The sequence below is a fragment of the Marmota marmota genome, unplaced genomic scaffold (assembly GCF_001458135.2).
Source record: "Marmota marmota marmota unplaced genomic scaffold, marMar, whole genome shotgun sequence".
Taxonomy (NCBI): Eukaryota; Metazoa; Chordata; class Mammalia; order Rodentia; family Sciuridae; genus Marmota; species Marmota marmota.
In genome coordinates this window covers 15,361,562-15,386,166 of record NW_025999941.1, presented here as the reverse complement: position 1 = coordinate 15,386,166, position 24,605 = coordinate 15,361,562, and the positions used below count along the sequence as shown (strand labels likewise).

Genomic DNA, 24,605 nt, shown 5'->3' with positions numbered 1-24,605 from the left:
TATATATATATATATATATATATATATATATATATATATCAGAAATAAAATCACCTGAGTATACTTGCGCTTAAGAGATCATGAAAAATATTACATATTTTTCCAGTTGTGAGGGGAAAAATGAAATGAATAATGAACATGAAATGAACCCAAATATCATAATTAATTACAGAGCAACGTAAATGGCAGGGTGGTCTGTTGAGGGCCATTCACTTGAATTTTCACAAAGCAGATGAAATGCGAGTTTAAACATATATAATGGTATCACCCACCTCCACCGTAGGAGCCAGTTTCCCTCCCACATTTCTTAAATATCAAACCAAAATTGTTCCCAGGAAAACTTGGGATAAAGGTTTTGATGCATTTCCATTTGAAAGTGTGCCTGCTCCCCATAAATCTGCCTGTCCATCATTCTGGTTCTGGATCCTGGATACCATTAATAGGTTTAAGGTTCTTAATGTAGTTTAGGGACCAATATTCATTTTACTCGCTTTAGTTACAAGTCAGTCTCCTAAACATGCAATTAAACCCCAGAAATGAAACCGGCAGCATTATTTGGCGAGTGTGTTGATTATACTCTGCTACAGAGCCTAGGCCACTTTTGGATCATTTGGAACCCTTGCAGACAAAGCCAGACTTGAGAACTACTTCCTAAAGCCAGGACTGGAAAAGGTAAAAGTTAAAAATTGGTTCTTAAAGTGCAGTCAATTCTTGATTTCTTTTTTTTTTTAAATCATGTTAATGAAAAAGAACATGAGTACATATCTCCCAAAGCAAGAGATAATCCAAACATCACTGGGATTTTAAACAGCAACTTTACCCTCCTGATTCTCTTTTGCTCAACCTAACGTTCAAATTCATTTTCATTCTCTTGACACATGCCAAATATTGGCAAAGGAAGTGATCCCTGTGTCCTGAATTCAGGAATTGACTCTCTCATGCTTTTGCTCTGGGCTGTTTTCTCCCCTGATAATGTCAACATTGGAGGGTTGTTTTTTTTTCTTGAATCCACCAATTCCAATTATTTGTACAAGGAGAAATGAAGTTTCAAAGAGCATTTGCTTTTTCATGTTCAGCGCTCTAGAAGAACAGACTGGGACAGTGCAGGAGTGACTATATGGTGTTGCTTGGGAAGCGCCCACAAGTTCTTTGAAACAGAATTTGGAACAGCTGGACCACTGCAATGTTTTATTTTAAAATAGACAACATATGTAATGCATATGGTCCTAGACATGTATGGAGACACAGGCAGACAATCTGAATGGTATCCAAAGACACCTGCACCTAGAATTCTGTTTCCTTCTATAAGATTTTTTTTTCCCCTAAGAGCACATGTTCCCACTTTTGGATTTGCAAGATACCATCTGAATCCCCATGTGTGTGGCTCCTTAATAAAGCCAATGAGAAGTTGCCTGCAACGGAGGTGTCGGAGTCAGTGAGTTAATAACCACCTCCTGAGGACTCTCTGTTCTAGAAGCTCACAGGGGAACCCCCAGGTTGGAAACTGCCCTTGAGGAATGCATTATCTACCAAGGTGTTCAACTGTGTGCCTCTGTCCTCATCACAGAGAAACTGGAACACAACCCAGCAACAACTCAGAGACAGGACATAGGAATTGGTTATACAGGGGCAGAGCGCATCCACAAAGCAGAGAGATTGGAAAGGAAATCCAGCTTCCCAGAAATGATTCAAGAAGTAAGGAAAGATGGAACATTAGCCATAAGGCAGAGTCATCTTTGGCTCATGAGCAACTTAAAACAAGTGCCTTTGCAAGCACCAAGAAGCCTGCCTGATTACACCTAACTAACATTTATTGAGCAGCTAGTATGTGCCAGGTGACTTCCAGGCACTTCTTATGAGATCCCATCAACACGCTCCATGGTAGGCTTGAACACTGTCTTCCACTCACCCATGGGGACAAGTAGACTCAGAAACATTAAGCAACTGCCTCACACCACATACCCAGTACTGGCAGATCTAGCCTTCAGCTCCAGTCTTTGTGATATTCCTAAGCTCTCCCACTTACCTCCTTGCTATCTATCTCCTAGAAAATACACTGTTCCTAACTAGTTAATGTAACAATATTCCATAAAATCATGAGATAGAAAACATTTACTGATAGGGTGAATTTGTTTATTTTGATGAAATAAATTCCCTGTTTTAACAAATATGGACCTACTAGTAATCCCAACAGTTAGGGAGACTGAGGCAGGAGAATCATAAATTCAAAGCCAGCCTCAGCAACTCAGCAAGGCACGAAGCAACTCTGTGAGACCCTGTCTCTAAATAAAATATGAAAAAGGGGCTGGGGGTGGGGCTCAGTGATTAAGCATCGCTGGGTTCAATCCCTGATACCAAAAACAAAAACAAAAGTACCTACTATGTGCCAGGTACTATGCTAGGTGCTAAGAATATAGCGGAGAACAACAACAACAACAAAATACTGAAATCCCTGCTTAACAATAACAATCGGATCCCTTTCACTTATACCTTGAAATAGCATTCCTGGTCTATTCTCCCCCTTTTTTTTTTAGATTATAATAAACTCAGAGAAATCTTCAGGATGTCCCAGGAGCCCGTCACCCTTTTAAGTACTCTTGAGTTATTGGAACAATTAAAATAATAAGCCTAAGTCTGAGTAAATGATAATTTTGTGCAAGCAAAAATCCAGGGGCTGCTCGTTTTGCTTGCTGGAAATTCTACTGCCTTAAGCTCTCCCACATCCCCAGGTATGCAAAGGATCTTGAGGATCCTTAAACTACTGTCTGCGACAGCAGAAGGGAAACTGAAAGGTCAACTCCTCTTACACGCAAGGAAACCAAGGCTGAGAAGAGAAACAGTTCAACCAGCACCCGACAATTATTTAAAAACAGTTCGCAAGAACCCAGACCTCCTCAATTCAAGTTCATTCCCCACGTGAATCAGGAGGAAAAGGAAAGAGAGAAAGAAGGGAAAAAGGAAGATTTATTTCATATATATATTGGGGATTAAACCCAGGGGCACCGAACCACTGAGCCACATGCCCAGCCCTTCTTATCTTTGGAGGCAGGGTCTTGGTAAGTTACCGAGGGCTTTACTAAGTTGCTGAGGCTGGCTTTGAACTCATCACCCTCCTGCCTCAGACTCCCAGGTTGCTGGGATTGTGGGCATGTGCCATCGCGCCCTGCAGGAAGTTTTATTTCAATAGAGTTATTATCTGAAAAAAAATGCTAATTTGATACGCATTTTTCTGTAAGCCTGTTTGAAACATTAGTAGAAAAGAAAATCGTGCTTAAGACTCGCTCCTAGCCAAGTATTAGCAGAGTGAAGCTGTCTTCATTGAGCCCTTGGGATGGGTAGAGGGGTGGGGAGTGGGTTTGTAGCCAGGTCTCCCTAGAAGAGCCAAATTGCCTTTTCAGATCCATTTCCTAAGTGGCCCGAAAGGCAAAATAGGTCATCAGCAAAGTTTTCAAGAGGTTTTAATAGATCAACAAAGAGCAAAACACTTGAAACGTGGGCCATATTTTTTCACAGTCACAAAAGAGGCCCCTTCTCTCTGAGCTAAATGACCAGTTGTACCGTCATCATTGAAGAGCGATAAATTAGCCAAGCCAAACTGGCAAAGTGAGGCCCCGGTCGATTTTGTCAGCTTGCAGCCTCATCCGTGAAATCCGAGAGCAAGAAGCCAATGCTAGCCAAACTGCCTGATCTGCCTGTTAAAATCGGGAGGCAGGGGGTGGATGAGGCTTTTTTATGAGGACCTAGCAGGATGAGCATCCTGCACACCCCACGCTTAGTTTTTTTTTTTTTTTTTCCTGAATTAAGTTGCCCTAGGACGCACAGGGTGGAGGGCAGAGGTGGAGGGCAGAATCTGTTGGAGGAGATGGAGAAGAGCCACCTAGATAGCACCAGAGTCCTCATGTCAGGGGAGAGACCTCAAGTTGGAGCAGGTTTAAGATACTTGCACATCCAGGCACTGGAAGCATTTAGATTGCCCCCAGCCCAGCCAAGCCCAGCCCAGCACCACCTTCCTGACTATTCCAAATCAGAAGGGAAATGTTTCAAGACCAAGCAACAAACAAAACAGAAGTGATCTTCCCAGGCGAAGCACCCAACCTCAGCTGGAAAGCACTTTCCTGAGATCGAATCTAAGGCAGTTAACACAGCAAAGACGATTCTCGCAGATTCTCTAATAGAATTCCTGCCCATGCGATAGCTCTTCCAAAAGCTTGTGTTTTATCATTTTAATGGAGCGATTTGGCTGTTAAAATACACATTCTTCAACTTGCCTTCTGGAAATCGAGGCTTTTTTGTGTGTCTTGGGCATAAACAACACATCTCGTTCAAACACTGACCACTGCTGCTTCTCAGAAATATGACAGAAGATTTTAAAAATCCAACATAAGAGGGTGTAAATCTCCCACGCCATGCATTTAGGTTTGAACAATACCCCAAATCAATAAGTGGAGAAATCATCGCATTAGAGTCACGCTGTCACCGTAACCCAGCTTACAGCCAAACCCCAAGCATGGGAGACAGATAGGGGGGAAAAAAAACTGCCTGAAGCAGAGACCACACATGAAAATATTATTCAAACACCCTTCCAAGTCAGAAATTGATTTTCCCCTTGCCCCGATAGGATTGCTGGTTCCTGGCAGGTCCCCGTACTCGAGTAAAATGTTGCATTCGAGGAGATGAATAAAATCTTGCTCCGTTTGATATGAGATTATTTTTCTTCGTAGTCTGCATATCAGGAGACCGAGTGCAGATGAGGTGGAATGAGCCGATTTCCTTTAACGGAAAAGACCTTCTTCATTCTACCTCCTTACGATTTGCTTGGTGGCACTCCAGTTGAATCCTCCGAGTTACATTGCCAGTGGAGGGTAGTATATGTTAGTTCCACGTGTTGGGATTAATTAGTTAGCCCTTAGGAGGTTTTGCCTACAGCCCTGTGAGGAAAAGTGTGAATACATTGAGACAATTAATTCACAATAAATGGCAGATCATAGCCCTCGCTGAGTAAATTTCTGTTTGTCTCTTTCATAAGCTTTGCTCACAGACGAAGCACACTATAAAGCAATGCCCTTGGCTGTCACAAACTAAATTCCCATTTAGTTTAACCCTCCAGGTTTCAATGAAAAAAAAATCTTTTTCTTTTTCTTTTTTCTTTTCCTTTCCATTCTTTTAGTTTTTAATTTTGGAGGGTGGGGACTCAAACCTTTTAATGCTACACCAAATTGGCCATGGGGATTTGGAAGGGGAGGACCCAAATCTCGTCACTTTGCTGAAAATCAGCAGAAACCCTTTTTGTCCAGAGAATCCCAATAATTGTAGAGAAATTGCTCTAGACATAACCGCTGGAATGGCAGAATCTATTCAAAACCTATGCAGCTAAATAGGCGGTTTTAGCAAAGATCCGATCTGCTTTCAGTGTTTTGGTGGAATGCAGGCGAAGTTCCAATCTCGTGTTTAGTTTTTAAAGAACATGAGTGCACTGGCATTGTGATCATTTGATAAACATGTTGATGCCAATATATTTTTTGCCTACATGCAGTAAACTTAACCAGTTAAGTGATGCAAGTTGACAATGGGAGGTAAATAGATATATATATATATCTTGGGATGTTGGTGGGAGGTACCGGGGAAGCAGCTAATGTTTGTAATGCCTAGTGAATTCCTGTGTATTTGAAATGTCAAAGAAAATGTGATGTGTTTCTCTAAATTGTGTCTCTCTCTACATGTATAAATGAACAGACGCAGATAGAGCCCAAAAGCATGGCATGGATGAATTTATCTCTTCCAACCCCTGTAACTTTGACCACGCTTCCCTCTTTGAGATGGTACAGCGCCTTACTTTGGATCACAGACTTAATGATTCCTATTCTTGCCTGGCAAGTATCTTCTTTGGTCTTACAGCACTTTAAACATAGCTTTTTTTTTAATGAAATTTTTCTCTACCTTTATGTCAGAAGCTCTTTTCTCCATGATGGAATGGCTTTAACAATTGCAAATGTGTTCTCCATTTCCTGGGGTTGAGATAGTTTAACTTACCAAGAAACAAGACTGAGCGGCAGGAAGTTCTCAGAAGAGACACGTCCAAGTCCCCAGCTTCCCCTTCATAGCTTCCCCACTTTTCAGCTGCTACATGAGAAATATTCCGGAGGGGGGTAATCGAGTTTGGCACCTGCTACTGGAGAACTTGCAAAAATTGCCTCCTTATCTTAGAGTTTAAGATGTCCCTCGCTTCCTAGCCCAGACCTGGTGCTCCTATCTCAAAAAGAAATAGACTCTTTACTGTGTCTCTTTTAAAGATTGAAACGATTCAACAAATAAATTCCACTCTCCATAAGCCTTTATTGACGGGGGTTTGTTTGTTTGGGTGTCTTTCCTTTTTTCTTCATAATATTCAGAGTCTTTTTTTTCCCTACCCTTTGAGGGAATTTTTTATGGTGCATTAGAAATTTGGAAATCCAGCTAACCAGCAGGAGTCTCAACATTTTCTAAAATCCTATTTTAAACCTAGGTTTAAATTAGTTAAATTCAAGGGAATGCTATTATGTCTCTTTTGGATTTCTGAAGATACATTTTTGGCTTTAAACTATCAAATTCAAAAGCCTAAAAAAGACTCGGGTTTACTTCCTTCTGCAAACCCTCAATTATTACTTCATTTCTAAAAGGTAAAGGCTAGGAATCCCACTTTATAGATGGGAAAGATGAGGGGGAAACGATGAGAACGACTTCATACACAAGAAAACTCTCATCCCTAAATCCAAACACTGAAGTCAACGTGTCTTCATAGTATTAATATGGTATAATTAATCAAGCAAGCTAACACACTATTGATTTCAAATTTCTAATGCACCATAAAAAAAATCCCTCAAAGGGTGGGAAAAAAAATCTAAGTTATATCTTCACTGTATGCTGAATAATTTATATTTCAAATTCCTTTTTTTTTTTTTTTTTGTTTCTTTGGGTTTTGGTTTTTTGGGTTTTTTTTGGTTCCAGAAGCCAATATATAATATATAAAGGGTAAAAATCATCTTAAAAATAGAAATGGGATTCTGTGGAATAATTTATTAATGCATGTCTCATAAATGAAATGTTGATTATCTCAGGTTTAGAATCCCTTTATCAGAAGGCTCTGAACTTTGCCAATTTGGAAAAGAACATATTACTTTGACTTCAAGGGGGAAAAAAAGTTTACCTAGCATTGCAAGGCAATTTTTCTCAAATGCGTTTCCTACTATTATGTAGCTTACAAATTATAAATTGCAATTATGTAATTATAAATTGCACTTATGAAACTTGTAAGAATGTGCCTCTGCACTTAAATTATTGCCTGTTATGTATAATTCTCTTTCTCTTGAGGGACTTTTTTTAAGTATATAATTTTCAAGATTTTTTTTCTCCACATTGCCGTTATTTAAAACAATTTTCTTTTGTTTTGAAATTTACTACAAAGGAAAATTAGCAATGCCCTCTTTAAAAAAAATTAAACCAAAAAGAAACATGAAATATTGAAGCTTGTTTCCATTAGTCATTATCGGCTTAAAAATAGGGTCCAAAATCCAAAATCATTTATGAATAGAGTAAAATAGCCTTCTCCCCCCATTTATATACCTATATCTATTAATCATCGTTCCAGAGTTTCAGAAAATAACAGAAATTAAAAGAACTTTATCTCCCACTTCTATATATTCCATTTTCTCATTATTACAGTCTTTTTTTTTTTTTCAGTTGGTTTTGGAGACCGACCAGCAGGGATACATAAATTTTTCTGTGTCTTCGACTCAGTTCCTAATTGATATTTCTTCAACTCTTTTCAAAGCAGCTATTTTGGCATCTACAAAAGACTTGGTGTCATCTGAGTCGTAGAAAATATATTTTAATCTTTCACAGCAGTGTTGTTTCTAAGATTTAGCATTTGGGGTAGCAGATGGAGTGGCAAAGAAGTTGCCTATAGGGGCAGCCCATTGCCTCGACTACTCTCCCGCCCTCTGCAGTAACTTATAATTTGAAGTAGGAAAGATGCCGTCTTTCGTTGGATGCATCTCTCTAAGCTGCATGTTGTCAATCGAAGATTCCCCCAGATCCCTAATGCAAGACTGGAGGGTCACAAAGGCCCCCTTCGCCGCACTTCTCTGTCCTCTCCTCTCTCCTAGTCTCTTTCTCCTCTTGCCCTTTCTCTCCCAAGATGGAGCAACACTCAAAATACAACTCAGAGAAGACCCTCAAAGTAAAAAGGAAGTTCAGATTTAAAACAGTCCTAAATTCCCAATTTACCAAGCACTTCCTGAATCGGTTTATTTCTTGCTCAGCCAGCACTGAAACCAGAAACAGTGATTTCATTCAGGCTCAGCCCAAGGATGACCTTGAGCTGCACACATTTGTCCTTTCTGAGTACCTGTTCTCTTAAGCCCATGACAGAGGTAGTAACTTCTACCCCATCATGCCACCCCATCTAAGTCAGAGACCACATCTGCATTTTCTTTGATAGCAGAGTCTCAGCTGGTCTTAGGGCAAATGCATTATAATAAGACAATTACGGTGGGGGCAGGGGGCAGGGGACTGGAAACCAGGACACAAGAAGTTCCTCTCAGTTTAACTGAATCATTTCTGATTTACAACTGCAAAAAAAAAAAAAAACAACAACATAGTCATGCTATCTCTTTGGAGAATTCGGTTATTAACTTCATTTTAAGATTTTAAGAATATTCTTCTAAAATGCAAGGATTAATGAGGCCCCCATATATATATAAGGGCAACTCTAATATTTCTTCACGTTCTGGATTAAGGAAGTAGAAGACTTGGAATAAGATAGAACTGAATTTGAGTCCTGTTTCTGTTTCGTAATATCTATGTGAGTTACTTAACCCGGATTTCCATTATGTTACCTATAAAACGAAGATCAGCATGCTGTATCTACTTCACCAGGTTGCTAGAGAGCTCAATGGAAAGTTCTTTGTCCAGCATAAAGCACTAACTAATTTAAGGCATTCATGTTATGATTTTCTCTTACCAGCAATCAAGATTTTGCTCAGCCCATGGTCTAGTGGTAGAGCCCTGGGTTTCAATCATACTATCTGCTAATACAGCTCACCCACTTATCAGGAAATCCCATGTCCTCTCTGCTCTGTTTTCCTGTCCGTATAAGAGGGATAACAGAGTCTACCTTATAGGTTTGGGGGGGGAATTAAAACACGTAGTACACACAATGTGTTGAGCACAGCAGCTGACACTCAGTAAGCAATCAGGGAGCTGATTTTTAAACTCCTTCCCCAGCCACTCTCAACTCTATCAGTTCTCCAGGAAACAACCTGTATTTAAAAGAAAGTCTTTCCTTCATTCCCCCCACAGGGCTGGTTCAGTCCTGGCCAGGTGTTTGTATTAGACGAATACTGCGCCCGAAATGGAGTGCGAGGGTGTCACCGACATCTCTGCTACCTCAGAGACTTGCTTGAACGGGCAGAAAACGGCGCCATGATCGACCCCACCCTTCTTCACTACAGCTTTGCCTTCTGTGCATCGCACGTCCACGGGAACAGGTAAGCACGATTCTGGTGATGCTGATCAAAAAGCGGAAGGAAAGTGGAACCGGCAGTGATTGGGCACTGGCCTTGCTTTGACAACCATCCCTAACTGTCTGTCCATCCCCAATCCCTCAGTAGCAAGGGGAGCACACACATGCACACACGACACCTACAACACACAGAACATAAAGGTCTAATTTAGTTTCTTCTCCTTTGGAAAGACTATAAGACTATTTTTAAAAAAATGGCAAACAGGTCTTCATTTTTTGCGGGGGGGCGGGGTACTGGGGATTGAACTCAGGGGCACTCAACCACTGAGCCATACCCCCAGCCCTATTTTGTATTTTATTTAGAGACAGGGTCTCACTCAGTTGCTTAGCACCTCACTTTTGCTGAGGCTGGCTTTGAACTCGTGATCCTCCTGCCTCAGCCTCCTGAGCCGCTGGGATTATAGGTGTGCACCACTGCACCCAGCCAAACAGGTCTTCTTGGGTGACCTCTGAAGTAAGACCATTCTGAGTTCAGATCATGGCTCCTCTTTTCACTAGCAATGAGTCTCCTTGGTAATAACCCCCTCAGTGCCACGGTTTTCTCATCTGTGAAATGGAAATGAGAGCATCCTCAGAGGGTTGTTGAGAGGACACTGGTGGCTATAGAAAGCTCAGCAATATGCCCAGAACGCAGCAAGAGCTTAACAAATGTTTGTCTTTGTTGTTACCACTGTTCCTTCCATGAGTGTTTGGTGATTACTTCGTGTCAGACTCTCTGGTACACATTCGGTATCAATGATGAGTCAAAATGAGGCACCCGACCAGGGCAGGGCTCCATGAGGATGGGTCCTCAGAAGACAAAGAAGAAAATTCCACGGTCAAATGGAAGCAGGAACATGACTCAGATGGAGTGGCAGGATGGTAGAGGGAGGGGGGACCTCTCTGAGGAAATGATGTTGGAGCTGAGAACTGAATCGTGTGTAGGAGTTGAGTGGTTCCAGATAAAAGGAACAGCATGTACAACTGTCCCAGGCAAGGAGGGAGGCGGGCACATTGCAGGAGCTGAAGCAAGCTAGGTAAAGCCGGAAGGCGGAGATGCCGACGACACTTACCACGTTCCCTGGAGGTGGGAAGAGCTTTAGAGATCACAGTCACATTATAGATTTTACAGATGAGCCCAGAACGTCTAGTCTCCTGACTCTGTACTAAGTACTCTTTCTTTAGACCTTGCCCAGCTCCTGGAAGGAAAGATCCATGTTCTGAAAAAAAAAAAAATGCAAAGAAGCAAATAATTTAAGAACATTGCCATTTGGCTCTGGAGACATGGAATAAATTTCCACACTGCCACAGCCAGTTTAACATCCCAATGTATATAGCGTCACATTAGTATAAAGATAAGCCTACTATATCCCAAAGCACCCCAACCAACAGCCAGGGGAGGTGCACCCAGGGAGAGCAAGTGGCTCTGGAAAATCATCCTTCAATGAAAAATATAGTGGTTCAGGGAAGTCCAACCTGGGGGAGGATCCAGAATGGACGACCTTTCTTTCAAATCAGATCTGAGTGTGTGCTCATCTTTACTCATGCCACAACTCTAAATTATCAGTTGGGTTTGTTCTGTGCTTTTCTTTCCTATGGTGCTGGTAGATTTTTATGAAATGTAACTTCAACATTTAGAACTGCATAACAATAGCATTGTAGGTTTGAATATTTAACAGGCAACAGGGGTACCTTCAACTCCTGTTGTTACAAGATTCCATAGCACCGCCAATGACCTTTTATTTGCATAAAAGATACTCTCGAAAACTCTGATACCTGGGGTGTATCTGTGCATAATTCTGCTTTTTATAAATATGTACACTTTGATGACTATCTGTTACAGCCTCTTGGACTGAATTCTTTAAAGAGAGAGAGAGAGAGAGAGAGAGAAGTTGCATTATATTCTCCGGGTTGTCACACTGTATTCTACATATGTTACTGAATAAGAAAGTGTTATAAAATAATGAAGTGTTTTTGTAAACTCCCTGGTAAACATCATCATGAATTATGATACACATTGTCTGGATTTCATATTGTAAGACTGCCACTTGATTCACAGTTAGGTTTATACATCTTGTCATGGAAACAGTTTTGGATTTCTTATTTTCTTTTCAGTTCTGATTTTCCTTATGCAAGTTTGCATCTTTTTTTTTTTGCTTATTATTTTAGTTTAAATGCGTTTGCTTTTGCTTTTTGATGCATCCTTCTCTTTCTTTCTTTCTTTTGTTGGTGCATGTTTGTGTGCCCTTGATTCTCCTGTGGCTGGCCACACTCTGCATGCCTCATTGTTCAACCACCCCTTCGCAAAAGTCAACAAATGCATGTGTACCTTAGTGGGCTGCTGTCAAATGCAGACTCTGCGGGGAGCAAAACTCCCTCCCAACCTGAACCAGAGACTAAAAAAGATACCAAAAGAGAATCCAAAAGGAAAAAAGAGTCCAAAATCCAGACAACTCAGGAGATCAAAAGGTAAGAAGTTATGTGTGCTATGGCTTGGGCTTTGCAATGTCTTTGACCTTTCCCCGTCCTTCCATCCATGATGTCACTTCTGCCTTTGCAAACAGCAAGTTTCGTGTATTCCTGAAGTCTCTGTTGCTTTAAGGGTTTTCAAAGGTGCTTTTCAAAAAGAAAAAAAAAAAAAACGACTCTATCAGTGAGCAAGAACATTGTGCATTGGGACTGAATTTGAGTCAGGTGTTTAGTGACTTTTAAAACATGTACATATTGAAAAGACTAATTGAGCAATATGTAAACAGAATTATGAGTCAGATTGCTTTTTTAGTGGCATCTAGTTAGGGACCTGGTACCTTACCAAGTCATTCATAATAAGCAACCCATGCTTGTAATTTTGAAATTATGTTTAAGGAGCAGATAAAATGGATTGGCATCAAATAGGCCTGTACTTTTATAGCATCTCTATCATTTTCACCAAACCCTCCTCAATTCCAAAATCATCTCCCAGAAATGAAACCTGTCTCAAATAATGATTTTTTTTTTCTTTTTTGCTTATTTACTCACAGGTACCTACACAAAGCAGGAAGCACTATTGTATATCTTTATTTATATTTTTGCAGTGCTAGGGATAGACTCCAGAGCCTCACGCATGCTAGGCAGGCACTTTTTCACTGAGCCACATCCCCAGCCCTTAAATAATGATTTATAACATTGACACAAAATAAAGCCTATCCGTAAATTAATGATTATTAGTAGAATCAGTTATATATTGAGGTATTTCTAAGTTCTAAAGGTTTGTTTACCTTGGTGCTATTTCCTGTGTCCGTCAGGAATTCTTTCTTTCTTAGCTGATACATTAGCGACTTTTTTTTTCCCTTTTAGACATACTTATTATTTTCATGGTGTTCCGTATGTCCTTTACCTTCCCCTCACCCCCAATGAATATGGACGCTTTAAAGTTTTGTCATGGTGGTTTTAGAACTAATGATTCTGCTCCTAGCACTGCCAAGCTGCCCTAAATTCACCAACACATATTCTTATGCTTCAATATAAATGTGTTCACTGAATATAAGCCCTGAAATGCATATAGTTCACTTGTAGCAGAGCAAATGAAAATGGAAACATTTGCTTTTGAAGGCACATGGCATGCTGTCCATCAGTGTATGCAGGTCCCACAGTGAAGGCCAAAGAAAACCCTAATTCCATGTGGCCACCCATTTCCTTCATGGCCATGTAAAAGGACGTGGGTGACATGCGGTTTCTGTTTGGGTTCCACTGTGAGAGTCAGACTGCAAGGCAACAGTCAATGCAAGCAGTAAGAGAAATTGTAGGTGCCTGATGGTCAGGCCTGGCAGAATCAGGAGTCTCTAGAGGGAGCAGGCCTGGCTGCTGTCCAAGGTTCTGCTTTTGGAAGGATCAACATCCAGGCAGAGCAAGAAAGTCGAAAAGCAACACTTGCTCAAGCCTGACCTATTTGCTAGGCCATGAAAAACTAGCCAAATGGATCTCCACTGGTACTTTGACAGGCTTTACGTGTATTTCAGGATCTATGTTTGCACTGCATTTTTTAAATGAAGAAATCATAATATTCAGTATCAGTTGTGTGACCGCCTTACAGTTTACAGGGTACTTTCAAACATTCTCTCACTTGCTGTCAAATTCCCAGGTTAGTCATTTTTGCATCCGTTTTGCAAATGATAACCCTGAGCATCTGTAAATTTAAATGGTGACCCAGATATCCTAAGTCCACTGCTCTTCTTCCTTTCATTGTATCAGCACTAAAATTCTGAAGACCTGAATGTCAGAAACTGTTTTCTTTTTTTGGTACCAGGGATTGAACCCAGGGATGCTTAACCACTGAGCCACATCCCAGACCTTTTTTGCATTTTATTTGGAGACAGGGTCTTGCTGAATTGTTCAGGGCCTCGCTAAGTTGCGGAGGATGGCTTTGAACTCATGATCCTTTTGCCTCAGCCTCCCAAGCCACTGGGATTACAGGCTTGTGCTACCATGCCTGGCTGAAACTATTCTTCTTAAATTCAGGAGTGCTCTGTCTTATTTCTGTGCCTCAGTTTTCTCATCTGTAAAATGAGCAGATTTAGTATCTTAATATCCCTTGGACATCTAAAATTTTCTTGTAGGAGTTATATCATAATTATAAGCACGAGACAATATGAACCCATCCACATATTTGATGTCTTTTAAGAAAGTGCTTCTCAACTTGGGGGTGATTTTTCCCCCAGAGGACTTTTGACAGGACTGGAGACAGTTTGGATTGCCACATTATACTATTATCATCTAATAGGTGAGGGTCATGGGGATATTGTTATACATCCTATGTAATGCACAAGAGAGTTCCTGCAAACAAGGCCCCAAATGTCAGTAGTACTAAGGTAAAGAAACACCTGGAAACACTTTAAAATCCAACTCCCACCAGATGCAGTGGTGCATGCCTATAATCCTAGCAGTTTGAGAGGCTGAAGCAGGAGAATGGCGAGTTCAAAGCCAGCCTCAGCAACTTAGCAAGGCCCTAAGTAAATCAGTGAGACCCCTGTCTCTAAATAAAATATAAAAAGGGCTGGGGATGGGGCTCAGTTGTTCAGCACCCCTGGATTCAATCCCCTGGGCTAAATTTTTACCCTTTTCCATAGATTTTGTTTTTCTTTCATCTGAAAGTATAATAGATACCCCTACTGATATTCTGTTTATGCAGTAGTAGCATGCACACCAGTCCAATGGAGGGTTTGTTAAAATTCAAAATATTGGGTCCTATCCTCAAATAATTTGATTCCGTTGGTTTCACAAGGAGCCAGGAATCTGTGCTTTTAATACCACCCTACAATTCTAAGACATTTGTTCTTTGGATCATACCTCTTTGAGGTGTTGGTTGTTCAACTGGGCTGCATATTTGAATCACCTGGTGGGGTAGGATGGGTGTAAAAATTCAGACGCCTGGGCCCCGCCTGCAGAGATTCTGATTTCGCTCATCTGGGATGCGGCCTACGCATCGTGAATTTAAAATCACAGACGATCCTAATATATAACAAAGTTGAAAACTCGTTGATTGAGGGAACATTCGTTTGGGCCAATTCTTTAAACCCATTTTCTCAAAAGAGAGAGGGACAGAAAAGCAACATGTGCGCATGTTCAGCCGGTTGCCTTTGGCGATCATCGAATCCACAGATGTAAATTGCTCTATCTACTCATTTTGAAATCAGCTCCTAAGGTTGCAGTACTTAATTTTCACCATAATATTTTTAGTATTCTTTCTAGATGACATTTAGATTAGCATCTCTTTGGTCACTGTCCCACAGTGACAAGGCAATCAAACAGCTCCGGGGACTGCACCACCGTGCGTCAATGTTCCTTGGATCCCTTGATTATTGGGATTGGAAATTTTTCTCATTTACATTATTATTTAACATTTTCTTGAATGCCAGTGCTGCTCTTCACATATGGCCTGCGTAGAAAGTACATTGTATCAGCAATTAACAAATCCATAATGCCAACCGCCCCAATCCAAAATAAGCTGCATAGATTAATGAGTCTGCAAGCAGATGTAAGAGGGCACACATTCTTAAAAATCGTTTCTCAAAAATCTCTGCAAATGTGTCCAAAGATTCTTTGGAGAAATTCATTTGGAGACACGGTGCTGCCCATGTTCAGACACCAAGCGAGCCCTAATGGGTCAGGATTTAAAACCATCACATGGAATTTGCTCCACCCCTCTGTCACTCTGGCAAGATCCCTAAGTAAATAAGCGGTTCCTTTATCCACTTGCCCAAGAGAGAAACTCAGAAGCCACCTTGGACGCCTCCTCCCTCTGCAGTAGGTCACTTTCAATCACTACACCCCGTCAACACTGTTGCGTATCTCACAGGTGCCTCCATTTCTTCCTGTCTCTTTTGCCATGACCACACTTTAGATCTCTATCTTCAGTTCCCTGCACCATAAAAGTGGCTTATTTGCCATGTCCTTGCTCCAGCTCTTGGCCCTCACTCCAAGTTCATGTCACATAGTGGCTCTTTATTTTTTTGTGGATGTCTATTTAACAGTAAATGAATAAAATATATATTCCATTCTAATCTCTCTCTCTCTCTCTCTCTCTCTCTCTCACACACACACACACACACACACACACACACACACACAGAGGCATTGCGTCTGGTGCCTTTTAACTCTATTTCCCTTGGAGAGAAAAACAAAAACTGCTAATAAGAACCAATAATTTTTTTTTAATTTAAACAGTGTTGTAGGGATAGCTGTGTTTTCTCTCTCAATGGAGCACATGCTGTAGCAGGCAGGCATAAGTGGGGCATAATAATAAACCCCCACACTCTTGGTCTCATGTTATGCACCATCGCAAGGTTTGCTGCCCTGTGAACATGAGTGCATCTCTGACTGGCCCTCCAGCTGTGGGCAGGTGTTGGTCTTGGTCATGGTCACCCTTGCTGTCTAGATTCTAAAGAGCCAACTAGGTCTAATAGGGAGTATTTATTTGTACGAGAGGAAGAAAGCTTCCAAACCCATTTCAAATAAAAATAGGCATCCAAGATATCCTCAGAGAAGTTCCCTTTTAGAGCATGTCTCCTTTGAAACCATGTGACTCGCTTCCTGGAGGAAACTTCCCCCTATGAGAACAGCAGGTTTTTCCTACTCAGACATGAAATCTTGTGAAATGTGCTGAATTATCGCTCCCATTTGCTCAGTCTTTCTGGCCCATAGCAAACTAGTAATGTGTATCTTTCGTCTCAGATTCCACCAATGTGTCTTCAACCTGTGGTCATTGAAATCATTGGTACAAAAGCATATATTGAGAGGTCCCACCACATCAGCATGAATGAGATACCAAAAAACCATTCATATTACTGTTCTGACCACTCAGTCCAACAGAGGGTGAAACTTCAAAGTGGAAAGTAAAGCCTAGTTATATATATTTACCTAGGAATAAAGAAATCCGTCCCCTCTCCTTTTATTCCCCAAATGGAAAAATACTTGTAGTACCAATTTTGGAAATTGATCCAAACTGATTAATGCAGTTTCGAAAATTGGTCCAAATTGATCCATGCGATTTTGGAAATGGCATCCTTTCCTGCATTTTATATTATTTCTCAAATCATCTGTTGGGGTCTCACTTCATTCAGTACCTGGACCACCCCTGAGCCCCTCTGATTAATGTCTTTACACCAAAAGCATCTGTATTCTTTGTGACTGTTCATTAGGGAGAAACTTCTGAACACCTCTGGTCTGATGATAACAGAGTACATGAACCCTCTCCCTCTGTCGGGGTTGTAACTGCCTATTTGGCTAAACTGTGAACAGGTTAGAAAAGACCTTACCAGTTGAATTTAGGTCTCTCCAAGACTCTTTTTAAAAACTGACTAATAGCCAACCCTAAGGAGTTACAAGGAACACTTACAATGGTGTAGAAATTTCGTGTTGTTGCTTCCTGTCTTACTCGTCATGATAGAAACACTTTGATATATTTGTTTTAGCAGCGTGTCTGAGCCCCAGGGCGTCGGGGCATAATTAGAAAAGGGCACAGACTGGAAGGAAAGGAGAGGGTAGGGGTAAGGCTGGCTTTCATAATGCAGTGGTGACTCTGGCTTTCGAGAGCCCTAATTATAATTCATAATTAACCCAGAATTATACAAACCATCCAGATGAGCAAGCGGGGATGTCTCCTTTGGAGAGGATAATGCTTTGGTGTGAACTTGAATTTGTAGTTATTAACTGCTTGAAAGAAACAAAGAGAAATATTCCACACTGGGATTAAATTCAATTGTATCTCTCAAACAAAAAAAAAAAAGTAGGGATAAAGTGTTGCCAGGAGAAGCAAATGTTTAAAACAAGTCAAGGTTTAAGAACATTTCATGTAAATGTCCTGTTTAAAGAACCTTAAGAGGAATACGTAAGATATTCTGTCCCGCTCTGGCCCTTTAAGCTCTCGTGTTTCTGGAACAATTTAGTAGCAAGTAGGATTCAGTTATCATGCTTGTTTAAGGACATTTTCATGGATCCATAATGCGGTCTGCAGGCATGCATCCATTTGGAGAGAGAGAATATATCATGTTTACAGTGCCTCACCAACATATGTGGACATTTGCATTTGGAAATGGAACTATACTCTCTCTTCAGCTGGAGTTTTACCCCTCGTTGGGAGCGATCAGAGGCTTAAAGCTGGTTGTATGCAGAGCGGTGGGCCAGACGCTCCTTCCTCTTCTGTTGAATTCATGCATTTCTTTTCACACCTGGATTTTGTGCTATATCACCAAATAGATGCAATATCAGAAGATGTCAATCACTGTAAGCTTGGAATTAATTTTGCATCCCAGCCTTCTTTTGTGGTGGGGGGTGTACCGGGGATTGAACTCAGGGACACTCCACCACTGAGCCCCATCCCCAGCCCTTTTTTATATTTTATTTAGAGACAGGGTCTCACTGGGTTGCTTAGCATGTCACTTTTGTTGAGGCTGGCTTTGAACTTGCGATCCTCCTGCCTCAGCCTCCTGAGCTACTGGGATTACAGGTGTGCGCCATTGCGCCTGGCTCCGACCTTCTTGAAAAGACATCTTACCTTACAAAAGAGGGTTCTGTGACCCAGATTTCAGCATGATGTAGAAAACCATGCTTGCAGGAAAAATCCAGTGCTAGGAATCCTGTGTACTCCTGTGGGTGTGTAACCACCATCTAATGAACCAGAAAAGTCAGATTGTTTTTAAAAACACACCGCAGCTGGAATTCCTTGTTCATGCTTAATCTCAAATATCAAAATCAAAATTAATGTTTTGCATACAGAGCTTCAGCTCTATTGAATTAATCCTACAATAGTCATTCATTAATAAGCTCAAGTCAGAAGCATTAGAGGTAAAGGGAAAATAGTTTGCAAAACCAGTAACACAACGGATTGGGGAGCTGGGTTCTGATAGTTTCAATTGGACCAAAAAAAAAAAAAAAGAAGAAGGAAAGAAAGAAAGAAAACTGCAACTCCAGATGTATTATCATTTGTGACATGGCTCAAGATGGGAGACTGTGAGGAGAGTGAAGATGACAGAACTGGTGCTAACCACTGTGACAAGAACTTGAAGAGCAGCCGACGTGACATCTTTCCTATCGTGCTGCCGAAAATGTCAACTTTGTGAAGGACAGTGAGAAAATGGTTTGCCGAAAACTTGAAAGGTGGATTCCGGAGATGCCCGCCGTGTCACATGCGATATAGTCTGCTGGGGCCTGAGAGACCCACTTCTGGCTCCAGAGATGGCCTCCAGGTGGAAGACCTTCCGGTCTTCAGCCAGGCTCCAAAAATGACGGCGCTTGACCTGCATATTGTCTCAAGTTTGCAGGATCATGATATACAAGAAGTGAGTTGTTAGCCAGTGTGCAGTTAGGTGGAACCAGAGACCAGGGGCTGTGTGGACGTGGTGTGCGTGCTTGTTCCTAAAGCTAGATTCAAAGACGTCCACGGGTCTAGTAAAACTCAGGTGCCTAGGGAAGGAGGGAATGTGTGCTTTGGGGACTTACATCAGTAACAGAAAGGAATTCTGGATAATCTAAGCAAAAGCTAGTTGATCGGGATGATTGCCAAGTATCTCCAAGGAAAGGAGCAGAAAACTGGAATTAAGGCAGTCACCAAAGAGCAAGAAGCAGGACCCAAGCAGTGGTTCTGTGTTTAAACAACCTGGGAATCTTCTACAGACAGGCTGAATTGAAACATTGGGGAAATCCTTTCCTGGCTCCAAGGGACAGTTAGAGGTCAAGGCCCAGCTGTGGGCCACACAAATTCTGCCTGTTCCATCTGCCTTGGCCTCACTCAGGGTAAAGATTCAGAAGAAGGTCCAGGTGGCTGATCTTGGAGTCATTCCAGCTTAGGTGGATAGTGACCGTAAAAGGGAAGAGCTGGCCTCTAGGGAGCCCTTAAGTGTTAGTAATGGGCAGCAGACCCCTAGGGTACCCACAGTGTGGCTGAGGGCATTCCTCCAAACTTAGGAGCCATTAGAATGTGGCAATGGATGCTAAGAAGCCAAAGCCCAGAACATGCACACTCAGCCACGAGAGAAGAGACCTCCAGGCCCTGAACCGTGTCTTCTGCATAGACACTTCTCAGCCCGGAGTTTCCTAGCTAGAAGTTTAAAATCCAGCTTCATCCCTCTTCTTCTCTCATTTTTTGTGACTCCATGAATGTTAAAAATATTGAAAAAAGGAACAGCGCACAGAGCCAGTTTTATGACAATTATAGAAACACCCCCAAATGTTTCCAGGAAGAAAACAAAAACCGAAAAATACAAAAGCCTGGCCCCTGAGAAACACCCATTTCAGTTCTACCATTGCTATTTATTTTGCTTGGATGGTACCCGGGGAACAGTGCAGATGCCAGTTTTGCAAGGGATGAATAAGTGGACCATGTACCTCCAGTGGAAGATTCTGGTTCCAAATCCATCCCAGTCTTAGGGAAGTTCAGAAACCCGAATCAAATGGACCCTTTCAGCAGCTGGAAGAGCCTGCTCTGAGTTTGCTTGATTGTTCCTCTAGAACTGTGGTTCTCAGCGTGTGGTCCTGGAACTCTAAGACCAAAGAAGATGCTGGCAATGCACATTCTCAGGCTCAGACCCACTGATTCAGAAACTCTGGGATGGGGCCAAGTGATCGGAGCTGTTGCAAGCCCTCCGGGGGATGCGGGGGATGCCAAGACTTGCTTTTGTTAGAGAACCACTGTTCTAGTAAAACTACTTATGGCTTCTATGGCAAACAGTGCTCCCCCAAAATATTGTACCAGGATTTTTCAATAAGTAGTCCTTTCAAGGCCTAATCAAACCTGCACAATGAACCTTGACCAATGATATGAAGTCAGTGGAAAAGAAATGAATGTCTGACAGAGTTTTTAAAATAATTACATGAAACCAAACAAAACAGGGAAAGTTTTGTTTTTAAACTGATATGGTTACAACCTGTGGTCTTTGACCAATTAATTTCCTTGGAGTGGCGGGGCGGGGGTGTCTCCTCCTCAGTTCACGAAACAGCATTTTCCTGTTCCCAATACCATTTCAGAGCAACCCTGGCAATTACAAACAAATTTGCATTCGATGTCAGCATTGAGATTTGTTTTGTCACCTGTTTTTGCTGGCGAGCTCTGTACGACGTGCTCTACAGATTTAATGAGATTGGGTTGTTTTATTTATGTTAAAATAAAACTATTCACACCGACATAGGTGATCAAGGAGCAAATTAAGGAGGCTACAACAGTAAATTGGTAGTTGTTTACTTTTTCCAAGAGTGACATGAAGGCTGTAGAAAGTAGTCTGCAGAGAGGGTGATATGGGAAGCAGAAGCTTCTGTCCAATACCTTAATAATTACAAATGCAATCATAATAACAAAAGGCAGAAAACACAATCACATTTCACATTTGCAATAATATCCTTTGTAGTGAGAATGAGCTGAGAAGTGAGGTACATGTAAATGTTCAGTTTTTATCATCTCACACACACAAATGAAATAGCTGCCTGCCTCAGAAGGGTAATGAATGATTTGATTCACAGAGAGTTTGATCTTCTAATAATGGCTCCAGACATCTCTGGACTGTCCATGGAAATTGGTTTCCATGCTTTGGTTGTGGTCTAGAAGCCCCTCCCTGAATTATAAATTAATATCATTTTTCTCTGGGTTAATTCCACACTAAGAAATGCAATGATTTGTTGTTGTTTGGGGATTTGTTTGTTTGTTTGTTTGGTTGGTTACTACTGGGGATTGAACTCAGGGGCACTCAACCACTGAGCCACATCCTCAGCTCTATTTTGTATTTTATTAGAGACAAGGTCTCACTGAGTTGCTTAGCACCTCACTTTTGCTGAGGCTGGCTTTGAACTCGTGATCCTCCTGCCTCAGCCTCCCGAGCTGCTGGGAAAATGAAATTATTTGAATGACCCCTTTGTCCCCAGTTAAGTGTGTGCTTATACATGCCAATCATGGTATGTTCAATGCATTAGCAAACTGAATTTTGGGTAAACAAAACTCAAAGGCCAGGGCTAAAGTAAATTATAACTTAGAAACATGAGAAGTTACCAAGGAAAGTGAAGCATGCATTTTGCAAGGACTAATGGGGGTCCCCCTGAGATTTAAGCACAGGTTCATGGATATTTTTCATGTAAAACAAAAAATTTTTAAATCAACTTTTTAACATCACATTTGAATTTTTTTCAGAAAATTTTAAGATAAGGACTCTTTTACCCAGATTCCATAGACTACTTGATACTTTCCATTTTGTTTCTCTTTGCCCATGAGTTTGGAGAAGTATGAAGAAATAGACAAATTTCTATTTTTTTTCTGTTTTGTTTTATCTTGTTTATGAAGTAGGAGCAGAGAAATTTCCTCATTATTCAAATAGGACATTTTTATTATTTAGAGAGAAGGGAAGTTGACCAGTTTACCTCTGACAGGAGGGACTTTGCCATCCATTGCCAAGTCTTCTGTGCCCTCAGACTGGTATGATGTAAAGGATTTTCCCAACTTATGCTGGGTTCCTGAAAAGGCATATAAACAAGACCATTTGTTTGGTCTCAAGACAACTCACATTTGCAAACTGAGTAATGATCTCATGGAAGTTCCATAGTGACATACCCATCTGCAGACTGGCTCAGCCCCTAGTCAAAAACCAGTCCCGATGAGATCCAGGAAGCTGAAGGCTTTCAATAGGTCAGATGATCCTGCATCTAATTTGGCACAGATAAGTTTGGGTTACAGATATGTAACCCTCTTTATACTTTCAACTTGAACGGTCCATAACAAATTGGGGAAACGTGTATGTATTCAGGGATGACACAGAAACCTGATATGACTGTGATTCAACTGAAATCACTTCTTTACCCCAGGGTCTACCTTGTTATTACAATGAGCAGTCCTTCCCTAAGATTGGAAGATGGGTGGTGCTTCATTGAATACATGAGGGCTTCAGTTCTTCTGAACATGTAGTACTATAAACCAAATTTGAGCTATTTAGGGACATTGAACACTGGGCAAGTCAGACATTCAAATGCCACCTGGTTTTCATAGGAATTCGTGTGCATGATTCAGGGGTCCCAAACTCAAGTGCCTACAGGAGAGACAGGTAAAAACAGATTCAAGATGTGGACCAGATGAGCACCCACCCCAGCCGAGGGAGGAGCTGTTTGTTGATTCTTGCCCCTTAAGCCAGCTGTTCTGAATTTTCCAGAGAAACTAGAAATCAGAAGAGTATTGTAAAGCTTTCCTAATTGAAGAAAATATTGGCAACTAGTTCCATTTTTTTTTTTAAGCTGTGAGCCAAATAGAAGAAGTCTAGGAGCTGGACTTTGAAAAGCATTCCCTGGGTACATTTCACCATTTCCTAAGAAATGAGCTATGGTTCTGCAGATGTCCCCAAAATGACAACCCCAAAACCAACCCATCCTCTTTAGAAGCCTGCCCTGAATAGCAGGGCTTCTTGGGCAGTCACAGCGATCATTGTAATTGTTGCTTCTAAAATGGACAGTTTCCTCCTGCTAGAGATTTGGTGTTACAGTGTCAGCCTACGAGGTAGCCGTCACTTCATAACATGTCTTCCTTCAGGCCTGACGGCATCGGAACTGTGACTGTTGAAGAAAAGGAACGCTTTGAAGAAATCAAAGAGAGACTCCGAGTTTTGCTGGAAAATCAGATTACGCACTTTAGGTAAGGATCTGGGCTTGGACTGATAAGGAGGGTGAAACTGGGGAAGCTCGGTTCCCCTAAACCGTCAATCTGTCAGCGATACGTCGCATCGCTCAAAATAACTGAATGTGGAAAACCAGCCATTGAACATGGTTCGGCAGTAGCTAGCCGATTTCCAATTAAGTTCATTTTCTTTCTACTCAAAGAAAGAAGCCTTCCTTTTAGGAGATGACATTGGTCATCAGTCTATTATTAAAAGTTGAATTTGAAGCTTCTTTAAGTTCCTGATTAAAAGAGTTAAAAAAAAATCAGTGAATCATAATACTTGGGGGTTGGGGGGTGCAGTTCCCAGAAGTTTCTGCCTTGCCCACACCCCCAAAAGTAGGATGAGCTGGCTCTGCAGAGCAAGAGAGAGATTTGGATTCACCTGGGAGACCAGCTATCCCACACACACTGCAGAAAGATCCAGTACAGGATGTTTCCACCACAAAGCCCATTTCTCCCTTGGAGCAAATTGGGCATTTCCAATGCTCTGCAAGTGCTTCTGGGCCAGAGATCTTGAAATAGAAAGAGTATATGTAATTTTTCCTATTTATTAAACACTTCCCATGTGCCAGTCACAGAAATCTATTAGCTTATGTTTTTAATTGGGAAGGACTTTATAAGGTAGTTTGTATAGAATGAGAGCAGGAGAGGTTAAAGAACTTGACCAAAGCCACCCAGGACAGTGTGAGTTGAAGCCACCCATGCCACTTTCGGTATGAAGAGCAGTGGTTTAAAGAGCTCATGACAGCCTGACATAGCTCTTGGGGCTTGTAGGGCTACCTGACATATTTCTATCTGCCACCAAAGACCTCTGCTTGAGGGAGCAAGATTTCGGTGCAGGATCCTTTGTTGATCACAGAGGACAGTAAAATGCATGACCTACAGCCAAAGGTCCAATAAGAAGGAGAA

The 24,605-nt window shown here is 41.4% G+C and overlaps 1 protein-coding gene across 1 annotated transcript in view; it reads left to right on the top strand.

Annotated features, from left to right (window-relative positions):
• The window catches only part of Cadps (calcium dependent secretion activator), a 468,098-nt gene that overhangs the window by 316,597 nt on the left and 126,896 nt on the right, over positions 1 to 24,605 (top strand). Inside the window, 3 exon segments of the mRNA XM_048801213.1 lie at positions 5,734 to 5,870; positions 9,337 to 9,524; positions 23,571 to 23,672. Of these exon segments, the coding sequence (XP_048657170.1) occupies positions 5,734 to 5,870; positions 9,337 to 9,524; positions 23,571 to 23,672 (427 nt within the window).